The 17951-nt window shown below is 35.2% G+C and overlaps 2 protein-coding genes across 2 annotated transcripts; one reads left to right on the forward strand and one right to left on the reverse strand.

The window, feature by feature from the left end:
- Window positions 1-8172: 8172 nt before the first annotated feature.
- On the reverse strand, window positions 8173-9574 carry PCOAH_00013170 (Uncharacterized protein; the record flags this gene model as incomplete). Its single annotated transcript, XM_020058126.1, has 2 exons — window positions 8173-9045; window positions 9458-9574. 2 exons carry the CDS (start codon window positions 9572-9574, stop codon window positions 8173-8175), a joined length of 990 nt encoding a protein of 329 aa, XP_019913795.1.
- Window positions 9575-14847: 5273 nt separating this feature from the next.
- On the forward strand, window positions 14848-16848 carry PCOAH_00013180 (Uncharacterized protein; the record flags this gene model as incomplete). Its single annotated transcript, XM_020058127.1, has 3 exons — window positions 14848-14928; window positions 14991-15038; window positions 15196-16848. 3 exons carry the CDS (start codon window positions 14848-14850, stop codon window positions 16846-16848), a joined length of 1782 nt encoding a protein of 593 aa, XP_019913804.1.
- Between the last annotated feature and the right edge of the window lie 1103 nt (window positions 16849-17951).

Below are 17951 nucleotides of genomic sequence, written 5' to 3' on the forward strand. Positions count from 1 at the left end.
ACAGGTACTTATTTCGGGGTATTCCGTCTGTACACCCCGTAGACTATTTTCTATAGGGGTGAAAATATTACTATTTTTTGGTGCGATCCTCTGGAGGTCAAGAGTGTCGTACACTTGCTTTGACGGTAAAATCCCCAGGTAATTCACCTATAAATGTAATTTTAGTCGAATATACATATATGTATTCTCATGCATACCTGCATATGGTTCCCATAATATTATTTGTGAGGTATTATATATATATATATATATATATATATATATATATATATATATACTGTTATGTCATTCATTCCACATAGGAACTAACAGTTTGTGCCCCTGGTTCTGTCGACATTAATGTAGGTGGAGGTCCAAGCACTCCGGTTTCATCCTCACTTTCCGCAAGTCCGTCTTCATCCTCCTCGTCATCATCTTCTCCATTGCACTCTGGTTGCGCTAGATTTTCCGGTGGCCACGGTTTCCATTTATTATTAACTTCCCCGTATGTATTTTTAAATCCAGTACAATACTTATCCTTACTGTCTTCACAAGTACTACATAATTGTTGATACGCTTCTTTAGCTTTGGTCAACTGGTCGGTATACTTTTCACATAGGGAATATGCATTTTTCCCCTCCTGCACTGTCAGAGCACTGCAGTCATAATCATTATCGAACAGTACTTTACTGTTCTCAAAGACAACTATGCCAACATCATCGTACAACTTATAGAATTCATTCTTACATGGGGCACTCGGTAGTTGACTGTAAATTGCCTTCATAACGCTGTCTAGCCCACGGGCATCCAATTTCCCTTTTATTTTATCACCTAACCAATAATAAAAAAATTGACACCACTTATTACCTTCTTCATCCTGTTCCATTTCACATGCGGAGCAATAACTCTGCTCAATTTCTCTGGCCACATTCACATCACTCCTCAGCCACACTTGCAATACTGTCTTGATATTATCACCATTCTGCTTGCAGCATTCATCCGAACTCTGCGCTCCATGACACCCCATGTCCGCGTCCAACATATGGTACCTTAATTCTGAGGGTAATAGAAGTGAACCTTCCTTCCCCTAAGGAAATATACAATTGATATACCATATGAGTATGTATTTCTATATTAACACATGTTATTTTATTCTACCATGCATAAAGTGTTATATACATAGTACTTATCTATTCTGAATAAGGAATAACGTGCATTAGTTGTACCATTTCTGATGTCTATGAACATTTCCCGGTATATAATAAAATTTGTGTTAGCACATTTCTCCTTTTACAAATTCGTACAAAGCAAATGCATGAGTATTTCCGCTTGCTTCAAGATTATTGATTTAAGATTATGAATATACATGAAATCTTTGTGCTTCCTTTTCCTTTTCTTCCCTTCCTCTAGCAATGAGCATACTACACTGTTCCATTCTTCTTAAGAGATAATGATAATACATTATATATATATGCCTTAAAATCACTGTACATAATAGGAATGAAATATGTGCGAACTTATTCAAGTAGAAGAATACAAAGTAGAGGAAATAATGAGAACCTGTTCAGTATTCCTCATTTATTCACTCTGTTATTACATTTTGCATGATTATGCAGAATATTATATTATCATTCATGTGTTCCCCCTATTATGTTCATAGGGGCGTCCTTTTCCCTTGAAACAGAAAACTGCGTCCCACACTAATGATTGATTTACGCTTTACTCCTACTTAAAGTAGGCTTGTTGAAAACTATTATTACTTATAGTACAGTTCATACACATAACATTCTTTCCCTTTTTTCGATGAGTACATTACAAATAATTTCCTTATACCAAATGTACATTACAGTATCTATAAATTCCTCATGCTTTCCTCCTTTATGTGAAATGTACATGTTATAGGAGCAGTATATAGATTATATATGTGTAAAAATGGGAGAGGGGAAGGAGCAGGAATTCAATGGTTCCACATATATATATTATGATCCCTAATTCCAACAAATTACGGTGTAGAATTGCAGCAAATGTTCACTACACAACATCCCACATCAGAGGGGAGTCCACCCCGCCCCCTTCTGTTTAGGAGGTTCAATAGGCGACCCTTTCAGTGTATATAAATTTATTTTCCTGCAGCAGAAGTGTGTGTTCAATTTATGTGGTTGTACTATTGTACTGTTTAATTAATGTTCGTTGTACTATTGTGTTCTTTGTTGTTTTCTTTCTTTCTTGATTAATTTTTATAACATATGAATGCAACTAATGGTGCAGGACATTAGAGAACGGGGAACAGAGGGAAAGGAATGGTGCCCCTACACCTATGTGTGCACATAGTTCAAGGAAAATAATCCATTCCCCGCTCATCGCATATGTGTGAGTGTGTGTTTATAATTCCATATTATATTAGGAAAAATACCATTAATGCTAAGAGGACAGAGCACATTAATTGACGTGCAAACATATTAATAAAGGAAAGGAGTAAGGGTATGTTAGAAACTGTGGAAGGGGAAGGGAGGCATTTATGTGCATTCCTATTACGGAAGTTAGGTGCCTTCCCTTTATTAAATATGGCATTTTTTTCCTTTTCCTCCTTCCTTCTCCTTACTTAGACACTCCTTCATTCCTTACTTTCTCTTCCCTCCTTATGATGCTGTACTGTATAAAGAAGAGCAAGAATCGTCCTCCATAACATCATTCTCCATTGAATCGTCCTCTACTGAGGAGTTGTCCACTGTTGTGGAAGACGCTATGGAGCTGCCTTCTATGGAATATTCTGTTGCTGAATCACTGCACGCTAAGGATGTGTTCAATTCATCTTCGATGGTAGATCTTCTCTTTCTTCTTTTACTTTTAGGGGACTTTTTCTTCTTTCCACGGAATAAAGAAGTGTACTGAAGAAAAAAGAAAGAATGGGGGTAAAAGGAAGGGGTGGGAAGCATGTATCAAGCACGCATAATAACTTATTTTGCATCTTCACCCTTTTTAATTGAATAATGCAATTATATGGTACTATTCATACAGGCATTTGTAAAATAGCAATTCTACCTTGCACAGGAGAACGACAATGGAGATAAATACTGTCACAACCCATGTAGCAAATAAAATAGGAGTGGTTGGGATAGTTATACCCTCCGTTAGACCTATGCTTAGATCTACAGCAGTGTTACTACTCTCTTCAGATGTCCAAGTTTCCGTTACTGCGAGTTGTGTTGTTTGGGATTCCGTAGTAACACGCTGTGTTGTTTGGACTTCCGGTGCCAAAAAGGGAGGTTTTGCACCATTGTGGTGGCTGCTGGAATCACCCCCACCATTGAGGCTGCTCTCTGGTGCTTTAGCTGGGAATTTTTCTACAGGAGCTGGAGTGGCCGTTTCAGCAGGGACAGTTTCTGCAGGTTCTGTTTCTTCAGGTGTTGTTCCTTCAAATGTTGTTCCTTCAGATGTTGTTCCTTCTGGTGTTGTTCTTTCAGGTCCTGGTGTTGCATGTGTTGACGTTGGTGTTGACGTTGGTGTTGGTGGTGTTGATGGTGCTGCTTCCTCTTGTGTTGTTTCTCCTTCTCCTGGCACTGCAGGTGGAGTTTCGTGTTGTGGTTGCTCCCCATTATCTGAAAAAGGGAATAATTGGTATTAGACATTTATGTAATCATGGATCACTGAAAGCAAGTGTAGGGTGAGTACATATGGGGGTGCACCTCCTTGTATTTCTTTCTTTGCTTAATTTTCTTTCTTCCTTCCTTAATTCTTTTTTTTTTTTTTTTTTTTTTTTCTTTTTTTCTTTCCCTTGATCTGAGGGTGTTTAGGCGGTCACATCCTTCAGTTTTTCACTTTCTAAAGGAGTCATCCTACCTTTCAACTCGGGTAATATTTCTGATGGATCCTTAGGTGTCTTACCAGCCTTACGTAATATCTCTTGAATTTTGGTACAGTATTCGCTTCCATGATTGTTTGGAAGCTTACACCTGTTGTTCCAGTCTCTGTCTCTATAGGTATCATGAACCTCCTTCAGGAAATTTCTGTATTCTTCACCACATGCACTATTCGCCTCATGTATTCTTTTTTCCACCTCACTATAGTCCTTTGTGTAATGGTACAGAGCTTTTAGGCGTTCAAACTCTTCTTTTGTGACCTTTGGGAAGGTCTTTGTGCAATTGACTATATTTTTCCATCCCTGCAACTTGTCATAAATCTTTTCCATAACTTCCTGGCGGACGGATGCATTGCTCTTCACTTCACGGATGAGGATTTCCCCTAGCCAGTAGTAAAAGAGGTCACAGTACATAGGTTTGTCATTCTGGTCTCTTTTTTCTACATAACACCAGGCATTCATGATGTTTCCAACTTCCTTCTCCATGTTCCCATAGTTCTGCACTTCATGCTCTAAGGCGCTTTTTTTTGAGACATTGCAACGATCACATGTTTTATTATTCGCTGCTGCCTCCTGAAGTTTTTTATATCGGTATTTGGAGCTTGTACTCGGCCAGCAGTTTTCCTACAGTATTTAGTGGATGTGCACATATTCGTTATATTGCTCATATATGTACTATAATATATTATAATATTTACATGAAATACTTATATATGAGACAATCCACATTTATTCTTACCGTTGACATTTTTGTTCTTCTTTCTTCCTAAATTTTTGGTCTAGATTGTCCTCCTTAATTTATATGTGTATATTGTCCAATATAATATATAGTCACTCTTACACCGATATATATTTGTTTTCTTCGCCTATTTCTGAATGAATATACACATGAGTATACTACTTCAATTCATCACTATAATTACATTCTATAATAGCGCACAATATGGAAAACTGTCTTCTCCTCCTTATTTAAATATTTATATATTCCTTCTCACCTTTTTTTTTATGAATTATAATTCAACTGCAAAATTTAGATTATACACGAATGTACATATTATTATTTATATGTAACTTGCCTGTGAAGTATATTAATTCGTTCAATATACATAAGGTGGGAAGGCGGAAGGGAAAAAAATGGGAAGATGATGATATTGATGGTAAGTTAGAGGATATGGAACACGGCGGTTATGCGGTACATATTTCTCTTTTTTGATTTTCTCCTTGCTTCTTTTACTTCTCCTTATATTATTATAATTTGTGTGAGTTCCTGCGTGTACTGCTCTAAAAAATTAATTTTTTTTTGGTATAAATTCCATGTTCACTTACATTGCACTGTATAAAAACGAAACCTGGAAATATACTTATAAAACCTCGTGTATTGCGCACATTGCAAGAATAATATGCAATACGAGCAAATAGTGTATATTCTGTTCTGTATGAGCATAAATAATTCCTAGTCCATCCTTCTCATTAAGGTAACAACCTCCCCCCCTATTTTATGCATACAAATGAACTTGAAATATGAACCATTTATTAAAGCTACCTGAATAATATGGTAAAAGAAGGAAGTTGTCAGCGCCCCATTCAGGAGGGAAGCATAAGAACAAGTTATGCAAAGGGGGGATTTTTCTTTTTTTTTACAAAAATATAAGGAGCAAATGGTTCTACTGAGCCCATTTATTCCATCTTATAAGACCTAAATTGTGCCATTCTGCTTTATTTTTTTTTTATCTCTTGGGGGCGGCCGGAGGCATTGCTTATATACAAAATTTCGCCATTATGAATTACCGTATGTAACAGAAGAACTGTGAAAGGGACCCTTCTTTACACATTCATTCTATTCATGTTCATAAGTTTTGAATTATGGAAGGCATAGGTGTTGTGTAATAAGGACAAAATGTGTAAAAACCTAGCTAGTATGCGCACACGGAAAAGGAAACAGAACAAGTGCGCTGCGCGTTTTTACATGTATTAACCTTACATTATTAATAAAATTTATATCTGAGCGCTTTAAGCTCATTTATTTGCATCAAGAAGAAGGGTTCATCATGCGGAATAAAAAAAGGGGGGTATGAGCACAAAAATGGGTATCATATACTTTGCGTAGTGTTGTACCCATTAATTTTCCGAGGGGAACAAAATTAGTGCCCCTTCTCTTTTATTTGGCAGTTCTTTTTGACTAATATTATACTTAAATAATCAAGGTAAAAAAGAAGGGAAAGGACGCAGCTTCCCTTTCTCTTTTGTGAAGAACATTATTTAATTTTTCACTTTTTATATGAAACTGCATGTCTAAAAGATGTGTATGACATAAGAAGGAGGGGGCGGGCGAACCTCCTCGCACAACTTGGGAGCACTTTTTTCAAATGGGTCCATAATTGGACCTTAGAAAGGAGAAGGAAAAAAGAAATTATTATGTTAAAATAAAAAAAATTATAAAGATAAAAATTTATAACAAAAAAAAGTAAATGAACATATTTTGGACCCTTCAATTAAAAGGAATTTCTCAACAAATCAGAATAAATTGGAAAAAAAAAGTTTTTTTCTGACTTATATTGATGTTACACATAAACATATAAACACTTTCATACAATACCAAAAAAAAAGAAAAAAGAAAAAAAATAGTAATTTTCTTCTGTAAAAAAGGGGTACATGCAAATAAGTTCCAACCAAAAAATAATGTTATGTGTATGCCCAAATCCTATAGGATAGTGGATTTAAGGTCTTTGCCGAATTAAGCCGAACTTGGGAGGAAGGGAATGAATTGCCCATTTTTATGGGTGGCCTTAATGGTGCAGTAGAAACAGAAGTGAACAGTTACTTCCTCTTTTGAAGTGTCACTATTGTATTAAGTATGCACACTGCTTTGAGGAGAGCTTTCCTTGGGGAGCTTTCTCCTTGAGACGTTATACTAAGTAGCACATTTCTTTTATTTTTTTCTGTCCACTGTTTGTTTGTTTTTTCATTTTATGATGAACTAAAAAAATTTTTTTTTCTTATTTTTTTTTGTTGTGCCAGTTTGGACATTATCATTTTATTTTTTTTTCCATACAGACACATGTGTGACATGGTAAAAAATTTGTAATTGTACACAGTTCTTCCTTTTTTTTTTTTTTTTGTAAGAACACTTCTTTTTTTTTGCGGGGAGGAGAAACGCACATGTGGTGTGATGAGCTGGTGGGGGCTATAAATGGACAACTGGCTAAATTAACAACTTTGCGCAAAAAAGGAGCAGTAAAAACACTTTCTTTTTTTTTGGTTGTTGTGCTTCCCCCTTATTATTGTGTGTACTTGCCCCATTCTTTTTTTAAAATTTTAGAGGTAGAATTTATTTTTTTTTTCCTACATTTGTATGTGTGAATAAATGCATGAGGAAAGATACTCTGAAAACAGATGCGAAAAGAAAAAAAGAAAAGTGCCGACCTTTTCAAAATATTTAAAGGAAAGAAAAAAAATGATAGCAGTAAAATGAAGAAACAAAAGTTATATATTTTCCTATGCTCATTTTTTTATTCCAGAACCAATAATTGGTATGTTTTTAATTATATTATAAAGTATATATGGCGGGTGGGGGACGGCACGCAAAAAAAAGTTGAAGATTTCTAAAGGCTAATTCTTTTTACTTGCAAATATGCTGCTCTGTATATTTGTCAAACCTAGGTAGAGAAAAAAGAAGACTCTCTTCCTCATGCACAAATTAGAGCCCTTTGATTTTTGCAAAAATATATAATTATTACCATTAAAAGTTATTTTCCAAAAAAAATATTCTTCATTCATTTCTATATTCTTGTTCTAAGTCCATGATAAAATAATAAAAATGTCGTTTTATATATGGATATATAAAAACAAATTACAGAAAAGATTGAAAAATATAGCGCATAAAACTGTTTGTACAAAAAAAAAGATCAATTTCTAGTCAGTACGTATTATTTAATTGAAGAATTTGTGAAATATATAATTCTCATGGTGAACCAATTATATATACACATACTGATTAGTACGTAAAGGGCATATATTAACAAAAAAGTAGCTCTTCCTCTTTTGGTACATTTATAGTCCCGTAGAAAATAATTCCCATTTTACACACTTTTCCTATACTATCATTCGACTCTTCCGAATTTTGAGGGTGAACTTCCCCCTTCTGCTCCTTTTTTTTTCAAATGGTGAAAAAAAGAAAAAAACGCTGGTTCCATGGTTCTTAATTCGTATATGTACACATATAAATCACACTATCAGGTAGCATGTTCATTACACCTTTTGGACTCCTACGTAACAGCAGAATAAATAACTTCCTTTGCTCTTTTTATTACCTTTTTTTTTTTTTGAAAGACTTTTTAAAAGAAGCAGAATCTTCTTCTTCTCTTTTTCTTTCCTTTTACTTCTTCTACTTCTTCCTCCTCTTCATCTTCTTCTTTATATATTTTTCTTTCTACGTTTCTTCTTAAAGCAGTTGTTTTTGGTGAATCAGGGGTTAGATGTGGGCGTACGTATTTTCTTTCTAGGTATGGTTCTTCTAGTTCTTCATTATTTTTTAAATCATCTATGTATGGAACATTGCGAAAATCGTTTTGATACATTCTCAAATATCCAGTTTGCCAGGTTCTTTTGTTCTTTTTTTGTAATAAACCATATGGGTCCGCGTCTACATCCATGCCGTGTTTTCGTGCGTCGAATGCCATACAACGTTTTAATGCCTCTTCAAAATTGTATGTTATTATTGGTTCAAAATGTGTGCGCAAATATAATACCTTTTCGTGGTAACGATCCATTGCATCCTTCTCTTTGTTTACATCTGTAGATCGTATACCTTTGGGTACATCATCGTTATATTTAATTTTTCCTTCTTCCTCTGAATTCTTTGGAGCTTCCTGTACAACTTGTTCTTCTTCCGCAACTTCCCCTGAAATTTCTCCAACATTTTCCGAAGCTTGTTCAACTTCCTGTGCAACTTGTTCAATAGCTTCCTCCTCGTACGCTACAGGCCCATCTTGTTCTATAGCTTCCTCGTATACTGCAGGTCCATCTTGTTCAATAGTTTCGTCGTATACTGCAGGCCCATCTTGTTCTATAGCTTCCTCGTATACTGCAGGTCCATCTTGTTCTATAGCTTCCTCGTAAGCTTCTGCTAATAACCTCAGAGTTCTTGAATCCACGGCTTTTCCAAGGCTATTGTTCATCACATTGTACGAATTACTACCATATTGGCTCTAAAAAAAAAGGGGGACAGGGGTGTGGTCAAAAATGAATTTTGTTTATTAAATTTAGATAAAACGTTAAAAGCAGTTTTTATATTTACATTAATGAAAAGACAGTGAACATGTAGTGAAAAGGTGGCAGCGGCATAAGTATAATAGTGTAAAAAGAAAAAAAAGCATATTTCATATTTGAAAAAAAAAAAACAAAAAGGAAAAAAACAACATCTTTATCGGCATAAAACTAATAAAAAAGAACACTACTCCCCCGCTTCTGGACAAGTGTACTGCAGAGCAATATATTTGCGTTCAGATGGGTCTCTTTTCTTTCTTGATGGGTGATAATATGTATTCGTTTGTTCGTTCGTTCATTCATTCATTCGTTGGTTCATTTGTCCATTTTTCCTTTTTTTTTTTTTTTCCTTACCGAATTGGAGCAATTTACAATCCAGACTAGAAGCGTGTACAAGGAAGCTTTGGTGCAAAAGCGAAAGACTCCGCCAACTTTTCTCCCATGTTTATTTTGCCTTGTTGTAACAGGCATTTTTTTGATATATATACTAAAAGAAAAGAAGCCTATTAATATATTAGTTGAAAGGAACGAATTATTTCTATAGTATTTAATAAGAAATATACTACTCTAATTATTGTTCAAAATTTATTGAACACCATATATATATTTCTCTAAAAGTGTGAAAGTAACAAAAATCTAGAATTAGAAGTAAAAACGAAAAAAATATGATTATTGAAAAAATGTGAAAAAATATATATAAGGTCAAAAAATTACTATATATTAAAAGTTTACAAATTATAAAATATAAGTTTTGTACAAAAGTTAATACAAAATTATGATTAAACCTTAAATAATATAAAAAATAATTTGTAAAAAAGAAAAAAAAAAAAATTATAATATATATTTTAAAGAATTTTTTTTTCAAAAAATTAAAAAGTTATATATACATGCTGAGTGTTAAGAAAAAAAAAAAAACAACAAAGAATAAACAGATTTATAAATAGCCGCCTTTTAAGAAGCATAGAATCAATCTGTTGTATCACCATTTTGGTTAGAAACCAAACATATTTATAAGGATGAAAAGTTTGACAGGTATGATTATTGCTCTTACATATTGTATAATGGAATCCGAATTGAATACCTTAATAGAAAAGAAAAAAAAAAAAATGTAAGGGCGATATAATAATAAATAATGTATATGTATAGCAAAAAGTCCGTGTTATGAATTTCGTGAATTATGTTAATAATAGCTAGCTGCTGGCCCCCTTTTTTTTTTTTTTTTTTTAATTCTTAGTACATCTACATACTATATTTTATTCATTAATGCTTTTTTTTCTAATGAGTCCATTTCTGAGGGGCTATATATAGCACTATAAAAAATTATTATATTATTTGGTTTATGCGGTATTAATAAAATATAGCAAGTTGTTCTTAAAACTTTTTCCTATATATAGCTTCTTCTTTAAAAAATGAAGACGAATTAGTGTTATATACTACTTGCTATTCTGAGAGGGCGTGTTATTACGTAATAACCTACATAGAGAAACTCCAAGCTGAAGAGCCAATGTATTATCATAACAAGTTCACATGTTTAATGAATTTTTTTCTTGTTTTTTTTTTCACGTATGAAGGATTGACATTATATATACGTAATTGCTATAACGCGAAATAAGTAAAAAACGAGCATTAAAAAAGATGAGAGCGAAAAGGAAATGTGAAAAAGAATGGGAGCCGCTGCGAGGCGGGCAAGTATATAACCTATAATATCATACATACATAATAATAAATGCCAAAAAGTTAGTAAACACATTTTCGCAACCATTTCAAAATTAAATTTATATTACAATTCTATTTTAATCACATCACACATGTGTGACATTTGACTCATATTATACATAGTTATACTTACTGGATGATCAAATTATCGATTTTTAATTAAAAAAGTTAAATGATATCTGAATGAGTAAAAATAAGAATTATTTCTTTGGGCCACGTAGAAACATTCAACACTGCATGTATGCTTGTTTTCTTCTTTTCTACTAAAAAAAAGGTCCAATCGGTTTATTTAGACAAAAAATTCACTGTCGTTATATAGCTGAACAATTAAGTTAATCACTTGATCCAGTAAAAAACTAATTAATTAAAACAGCAGAAATAGTCAGCGATCCTTTGTGCCCCTCATCAACATTTGCACATAAAAATTGTCAAGGCATTAACGTAGATATACTGGGAAAAAATGAACCCTTTCTTTCTATAGTGCAACCACCATTTTAACAACGCTTTTTTATGTGTTGTACAGAACTTATTATAACATATACCTATTAAAAATGTTTATTTTAGTAGAAGAATTTACTATGGGGTTTTTGAAAAGAAATTCACACTGTTTGCTGAAATTATTTAATAAAAATGAAAATTTTAAGTCTCATATATTTTAACCCTTAATCGTCAGAATATATATTTTGCACTATATAGAAATAAAACTGTAGAAAAAAGTTAAAAAGTTCGTCTGTTTGAATTTAGAGATATATGTATAAAAAATAGCATGGTCCGGGGGGCTACAGGTTTTAGGGTTTAGGGTTCAGGGTTTAGGGGTTTAGAGTTTAGGATTCAGGCTTAGGGTTAAGTTTCAGGGTTTAGTATTGACTGTTTTGGGTTCAGGTTTTCAGCGTTTAGGGTTTCAGGGTTTAGGGTTTCAGGATTTAGGGTTTCAGGGTTTAGGGTTTCAGGGTTTAGGGTTTTTAGGATTTGAGGGTTGAGGGTTTACGGTTCAGGGTTTAATGTTCACCGTTTATAATTCCGGATTCAGGGTTCATGGATTATAGTTCAGAGTTCAGGGTTTAGGATTTATGATTTAGTGTTCTGTATTTAACTTTGAAATTTGAGGTTTTAGGTTCAGGATTTAGGTTTTATATTTTAGGGTGCAGGATTTAGGGTTTAGTATTTAAGGTTTAGTATTTAGGGTTTCTATTATAGGGTTTAGTTTTTAGGATTTAGGGTTTAGTGTTTGGTGTGGTGGGTTGATTTTTCCAGGTTCAGGCTTTAAATATTCAGGGTTCAAACATTCAGGGTTTAGGGTTCAGTGTTATGGTTTCATTGTTTAGGTTCGTGGTTTAGGGTTCGTGGTTTAGGGTTCATGGTTTATGGTTGATGTTTTAGGGTTCTCGGTTTAGGGTTCATGATTTAAAGTTTAGGGTTTAGGATTCAAGGTTTAGCGTTCACGCGTTTAGGGTTCAGGGTTTCTGGGTGTAATGGCAACCATGTGGCCTGGTGTTTAGATGTTTAGATAGGGTTACTCATGTTAAATATGTATACTTAAAAAAGAAAAAAGAGAAGGATGAAAAAAAAGAAAAAGGAGTGAATATATAAGTGATGAGTAAAGGAGTGTTAGATTTCGCATTTTAGGGTGTGTGTGTAGGATTTCGGCTTTAGGGTGTATGTAGGATTTTGCATTTAGAGCTGTATGTAGGATTTTTCGTTTAGAGCTGTATGTAGGATTTCGCTATTTAGGAGTGTGAATGTAGGATTTCGCATTTTAGGGGTGTGTGTGTGTAGGATTTCGCGTTTTAGGTGTGTGTATGTAGGATTTCGCATTTTAGGGTTTGTGTTTGTAGGATTTCACATTTTGGGGATGTAATATTTCCGGGTATAAGAACAGCAGTGTAGCCAAGTGTTTATCTGTTTCAAGGTGAAAGAACAACAATGTGGTCTGGTTGTTTAGCTGTTTTAGGGTGTAAGGACAGGAATGTGGCTTGGTATTTAGCTTTTTTATGTTATAAGAGCAACAATATGGCCTGTTATTTAGCTGTTTTAGAGAAGGTTGTTCATGTAATGTGTGCATACAAAAAAGAGAAAAGAAAAAAAAAAAAAAAAAAAAAAAAAAAAGGATATTTATAAAGGATTCGCGGGAATGAAAGGTGTAACACAATTTTTCCGTATTACATAATGTTTCACATTCTGATGATTACATTCTTAATAAATATATAAAATTATTCTGAATGGAAACAGTTCCCCATTTGTTTCTTTTTTTTATTTGTTTATATTATGAAAACAGGGGAAGCAAGCACACACAATTTTTTTTTTTTTTTTTGCACAGAAGAAACAATTTTATGCGAAACGAAAAAATAAAGTTGGTAGGGAAAAATTGCAATGCTAAGAATAGCGAAATGAATGGAACATGGAACGATAACGAGTTCATGAGTTAAGAAATCGAGACCAGAAGGGAGGAATATGTACTTAATGCACAGCGCTCATCGCTATTTTGAATACAATATGCATGAAGAATTTACATGTGCATGCTTGCATAATGTTATACGTCCACATATATGCCCTGTGCTAACAATATTATTTTTTCTTTTTTTTCACTGTGCAATAAGCTTTTTTCTATGATTTAATGCTAATTTTCAATTATTCATTGGACGAATTTACATTCTATATTTCACATAAACGAAATGGTGTTTGCTTATTTATCTCCGTGTCTGGTTGCGTATCGTTTACTTTTTTTTTGTATGCATTCCACTTTGGGGTGTGTACAAAACTTATATCGTTGTGTATTCATGTGTTAAACGATCAACGGATGAATTTGTATGTGAAATTATTGGAATAGAATAAAATGGGTTTACGTGACAATAGAATGAAGCGGGAAGGAGTGGGAAGGAGCGGGAAGAAACGGATCAGTGCCTGAGTAAGGTGAAAGGGTGTTGCGAATTCCTTTGCCCCCCTTTTTTGCCTAAATAGGGTAACACAGCGGTTTGATTGTATTCCCCGTGTGCGCAACACACTACTGCGTGGTGCTTCAACACCTAAGATGAACCAAAAAAAAAAAAAAAGAGCAAATAAGGGCGCCACGACATACGGTTAAACTAAGCAGCGAAGTGTTAAGGTAGCCACAGTTGCTGCGAGCAATAAGTACAGTCAGTGTGTAAAATTACCTCCATTCCTTTTTACCCCCCCTTTTGAAATTGTCCACCTTGCCTATATGGTGAAGTGCCCGTGCTGCTGGTAATGCTACGGAAGTAAAAAGAAAAAAAGGAGAAGGCCCATTTAAAAATCTGGGTCATGTTACTCCCTGCGTCGCTATAACCCGCATTTTTTTCTTTTAGGCGCAGATAACAAAAATTTATAAGGTGTGTTTAGTTATTATAATATACAAGGATACACTTATGAATTTTCTTAAACTCTCGGTATTTACAGAAATTATTTTACTTCTATATTAGTGTGGTTTCTTTAATACAGAAAATGTGGGAAAAAATTGAAAGAAATTGAAAAGAATTAGTCCATTCAATTTTTCCTTCTTCCCTTAAAAAAACTTCCGGTATGTATAAAAATTACTTTAATTACTCCTATGCTAGTTCGTTCCCTATAATAAAAAATTGAAAGGAATTACCTTTTCTTTAACATTATTTCTTTTTCCTTTTCTTCGTTTAGCATAAATGTCGCGCTCATGTTGTGAGTACGTCCCGATTATGTCGTAAAACTGTGTTATATTATATGGTCACCTCATTTTATATGTAATTCACCACTTTGTAGCGTTATTCGTACTGTGAGCCCCTTCTTTTTTCATTTCTTTTCTTCTGGTGTGAAGAAATTATACGCAAGCTAGTTAAGCACAAAAGTGAATGCAAGAAAAAGAAAAAATAAAATAGAATAAAAGATAACCAGTGAATCATTGGAGGAAGAAAATTTTGCGATCACTTGGGATTATCCAACAGTGTCGCACTTGAACTAATGATTTAATAATAAAAAAAAATTATATTTCGTTTTAAGTGAATATTTAACGAGTCCTGCAAAGAATGGTCGCCATCAAAATGGTTTTTCCGAAGGATCGTCGTTTGTGGGTGTACCCTTTACTTGTTATGTATTATGTCCTACTTTGGACTGAGTCACAGGTACGTGGAAGTTTTACGTGGGTCGTTTATTTCTTTATTCCTTCTTTTTCTTATCATAGTAGTGCCAGGATATGGGAATACAATTTGCCCCTTTGTCCAAATTTATCATTGTAAACGTTATATACTTGCTTCCCCGCCTTGGTGTTCCCCCTTTAATGTTGTCCATTGCGCTGTTCGCGGGAGATTATTTTATTTTATGCTACTTTATTTCATTCAGCTTTATCCTTTCCTATTTTATTTTATTCTATTTTATTCCTTCCTTTGCAGAGCTTAAATGATGCAACGCACGTGGGGACCTTGGCAGCGACATGTCCATCTGGGCATGCAAGAAGTTTGTCCGAGTTATCGCTTTCTTCAAAAGATTCCATATTCGGGGAGAAGCAGCACACGAATGGGAATCACCACACTTCCAGAAATGGACACAGTAGCAATAACCACAAAAGTAACTCACACGGGGACATGCACACATGGGGAAACACGCCCAATGGGAATCTGCTTGACACGTCCAATGGAAGTTTGCTTGACAGGTCAGATGCGAGTCTGCTTGACAGGTCTGACGTGAATCTGCTTGACAGATCTGACGTGAATCTGCTTGACAGATCTGACGTGAATCTGCTTGATAGATCCGATGAAAGTCTTCTTGACAAATCTGATGCTAGTCTATTTGACAAATCTGATGCTAGTCTATTTGACGGGTCCGATGAAAGCCTGTTTGACAGGTCCGATGCAAGTCTTCTTGACAAATCCGGTGGGAATATGCTTGAAAAATCCGGTGGGAATCTACCTGACAAATCCGATGCGAGTCTGCTTGATAGGTCCGATGAAAGTCTGTTTGACAGGTCCGATGAAAGTTTGTTAGACAGATCCGATGCGAGTCTGTTTGACGAGTCTAATGATAGTCTGTTTGATGGGTCCAATGATAGTCTGTTTGACGGGTTCGATGAAAGTCTGCTTGACAAATCCGATGAGAATCTGCTTGACAAGTCCGATGGGAAAAAAGATAGGAAGCCCTACCCTCATCAACCTTATGGAATTTACCCTCCGCAACCTTATGGAACCTACCCTCCACAACCTTATGGAACCTACCCTCCACAACCTTATGGAATTTACCCTCCGCAACCTTATGGAACCTACCCTCCACGACCTTACGGAATCTACCCTCCGCGACCTTATGGAACCTACCCTCCACAACCTTATGGAACCTACCCTCCACAACCTTACGGAATTTTCCCTCCGCGACCTTATGGAATTTACCCTCCGCAACCTTATGGAATTTACCCCCAGCAACCTTATGGAACCTACCCCCAGCAACCTTATGGAGGTTACCCTCAACAAAGTCATGGAGCCCATGCAAAGCAATACAGTGGAACTGCTTACCCCAATTGGAGGAATCGTATCCTAGACAAGTACAGACCAATGCTTCCATATGGTTGCGCCCCTCAGGACCTTTGCTGGAATCTTACAGACGAAGAAATTTTAAACATGCCGTACGAATTCCTCCTTCCTCCCCGGATTAGTAAAAAAAAGGCATTTATTTTATATTTTTACTATGGGATCTATTTAGAAAGGAAGTACTACGTCATGGTGGACGACCTGAACAAATGGTTTTCCAACGTAGCAAAATCCAATAATTTGCCAGATGATTACAAGTTAAAGTGGTGGGAAGAATGCAACAAAGAGCTCCTGTACGATTTGGAATGCATCCAGAGGACATGTGAAAATTTCTTCCGCAACTTTATTGCTAAAAGGAAAGGAAAATATATATGGACTATACCATTTGAAAATCTACTATATGCTTTTTACAAGTTAACACATGGAAGTATTAAGCGCAACAAGGAGAAATGGACTAGTGTTTTGGCACAGAAAATGAAAAGCTACGGAGCGAGCGCAAACAGGGAGCATATTACTCAACAAAGATAAATGGTGGAAGTTGGAACAAAAGGGCAAAGGAAGGAGGAGCGTTGTGCTGAATGGCTCAACATCATTAATTATTCGATGACGTTGTGGCACAATGTGGATTTCTTCCTGTTATTCCTGCCTTTTCCCTACATTTACATCCTAAGTGAGCCTATGGGATGATTGGTTCCCTTTCCTTTTCCCCCTTTTTGGAATAGCAATGATAGGCTCATGGGGTGTTACAACTTATGCTCAACGGAAGGCCACACTGGCATGATTGTAATGGCCTATTTATTATTACACCTATTGGAAATAGCCCTTTTGTGATTACACCTATGTGTGGTTATACCTATTTACTATTATATCTATTTATTATTATACCTATTTATAATGGTCAGTTTATGATTACACCTATATAAAATAGTTTACTTGTGGTGTCCTATTTTTAATGGCCTATTTATGATCACGTACTGTTGCGCATAACTTCGCCCACCTTTCTGGCGCATAGTCACCATGTGGTAATATATTCATGAGCCTAGCCGTTACGCACCCCCTGTGAATGGCCTAACACACTTTCATTTGAACTAAATAATTAACGCTATGATGCAACCCAATCGGGGAATAATAATTTTTCACCTGCCTCTCCCGTGCCGCAGATACAAGAAATGTAACCACCCGTGTGACATGGTTCTGCGTATATGCCTACGCGCATGTCCGCGCAATATGCGCATTCTCAAAATTTTGACCGGTACATTTAAGGAATGCCATATGGGGTCCCTTTTTTGCTCGCGCACATTTGTGGATGATTTTTTCGGGACAGGTGTTTTTGTTCCGGGTGATGGTGTTATTATATAAATGTTTGTAATAGGGCAAAGATATGCGAATCTAACGACAAAATCCTTAAAAAAAGGAAGAAATAAAACAAGATAAACGATCCCATCCGTCACACGGTCGTAAAACGGAATTTATCCAATTTGAGAAAAAAAGAGAACGTCCAAAATTGACAATGGTTCATGTTTTAGAGTTACAGGTTTAGAATTAGGAACCCTGAAATCATAATTATGAACAAGTTTATCATTAACCTTTCAACCCTAAAGCCTTACACTATAAATGAATAGAGTGCTAAA

This window comes from Plasmodium coatneyi, chromosome 6, assembly GCF_001680005.1.
Source record: "Plasmodium coatneyi strain Hackeri chromosome 6, complete sequence".
NCBI classification, from domain to species: domain Eukaryota; phylum Apicomplexa; class Aconoidasida; order Haemosporida; family Plasmodiidae; genus Plasmodium; species Plasmodium coatneyi.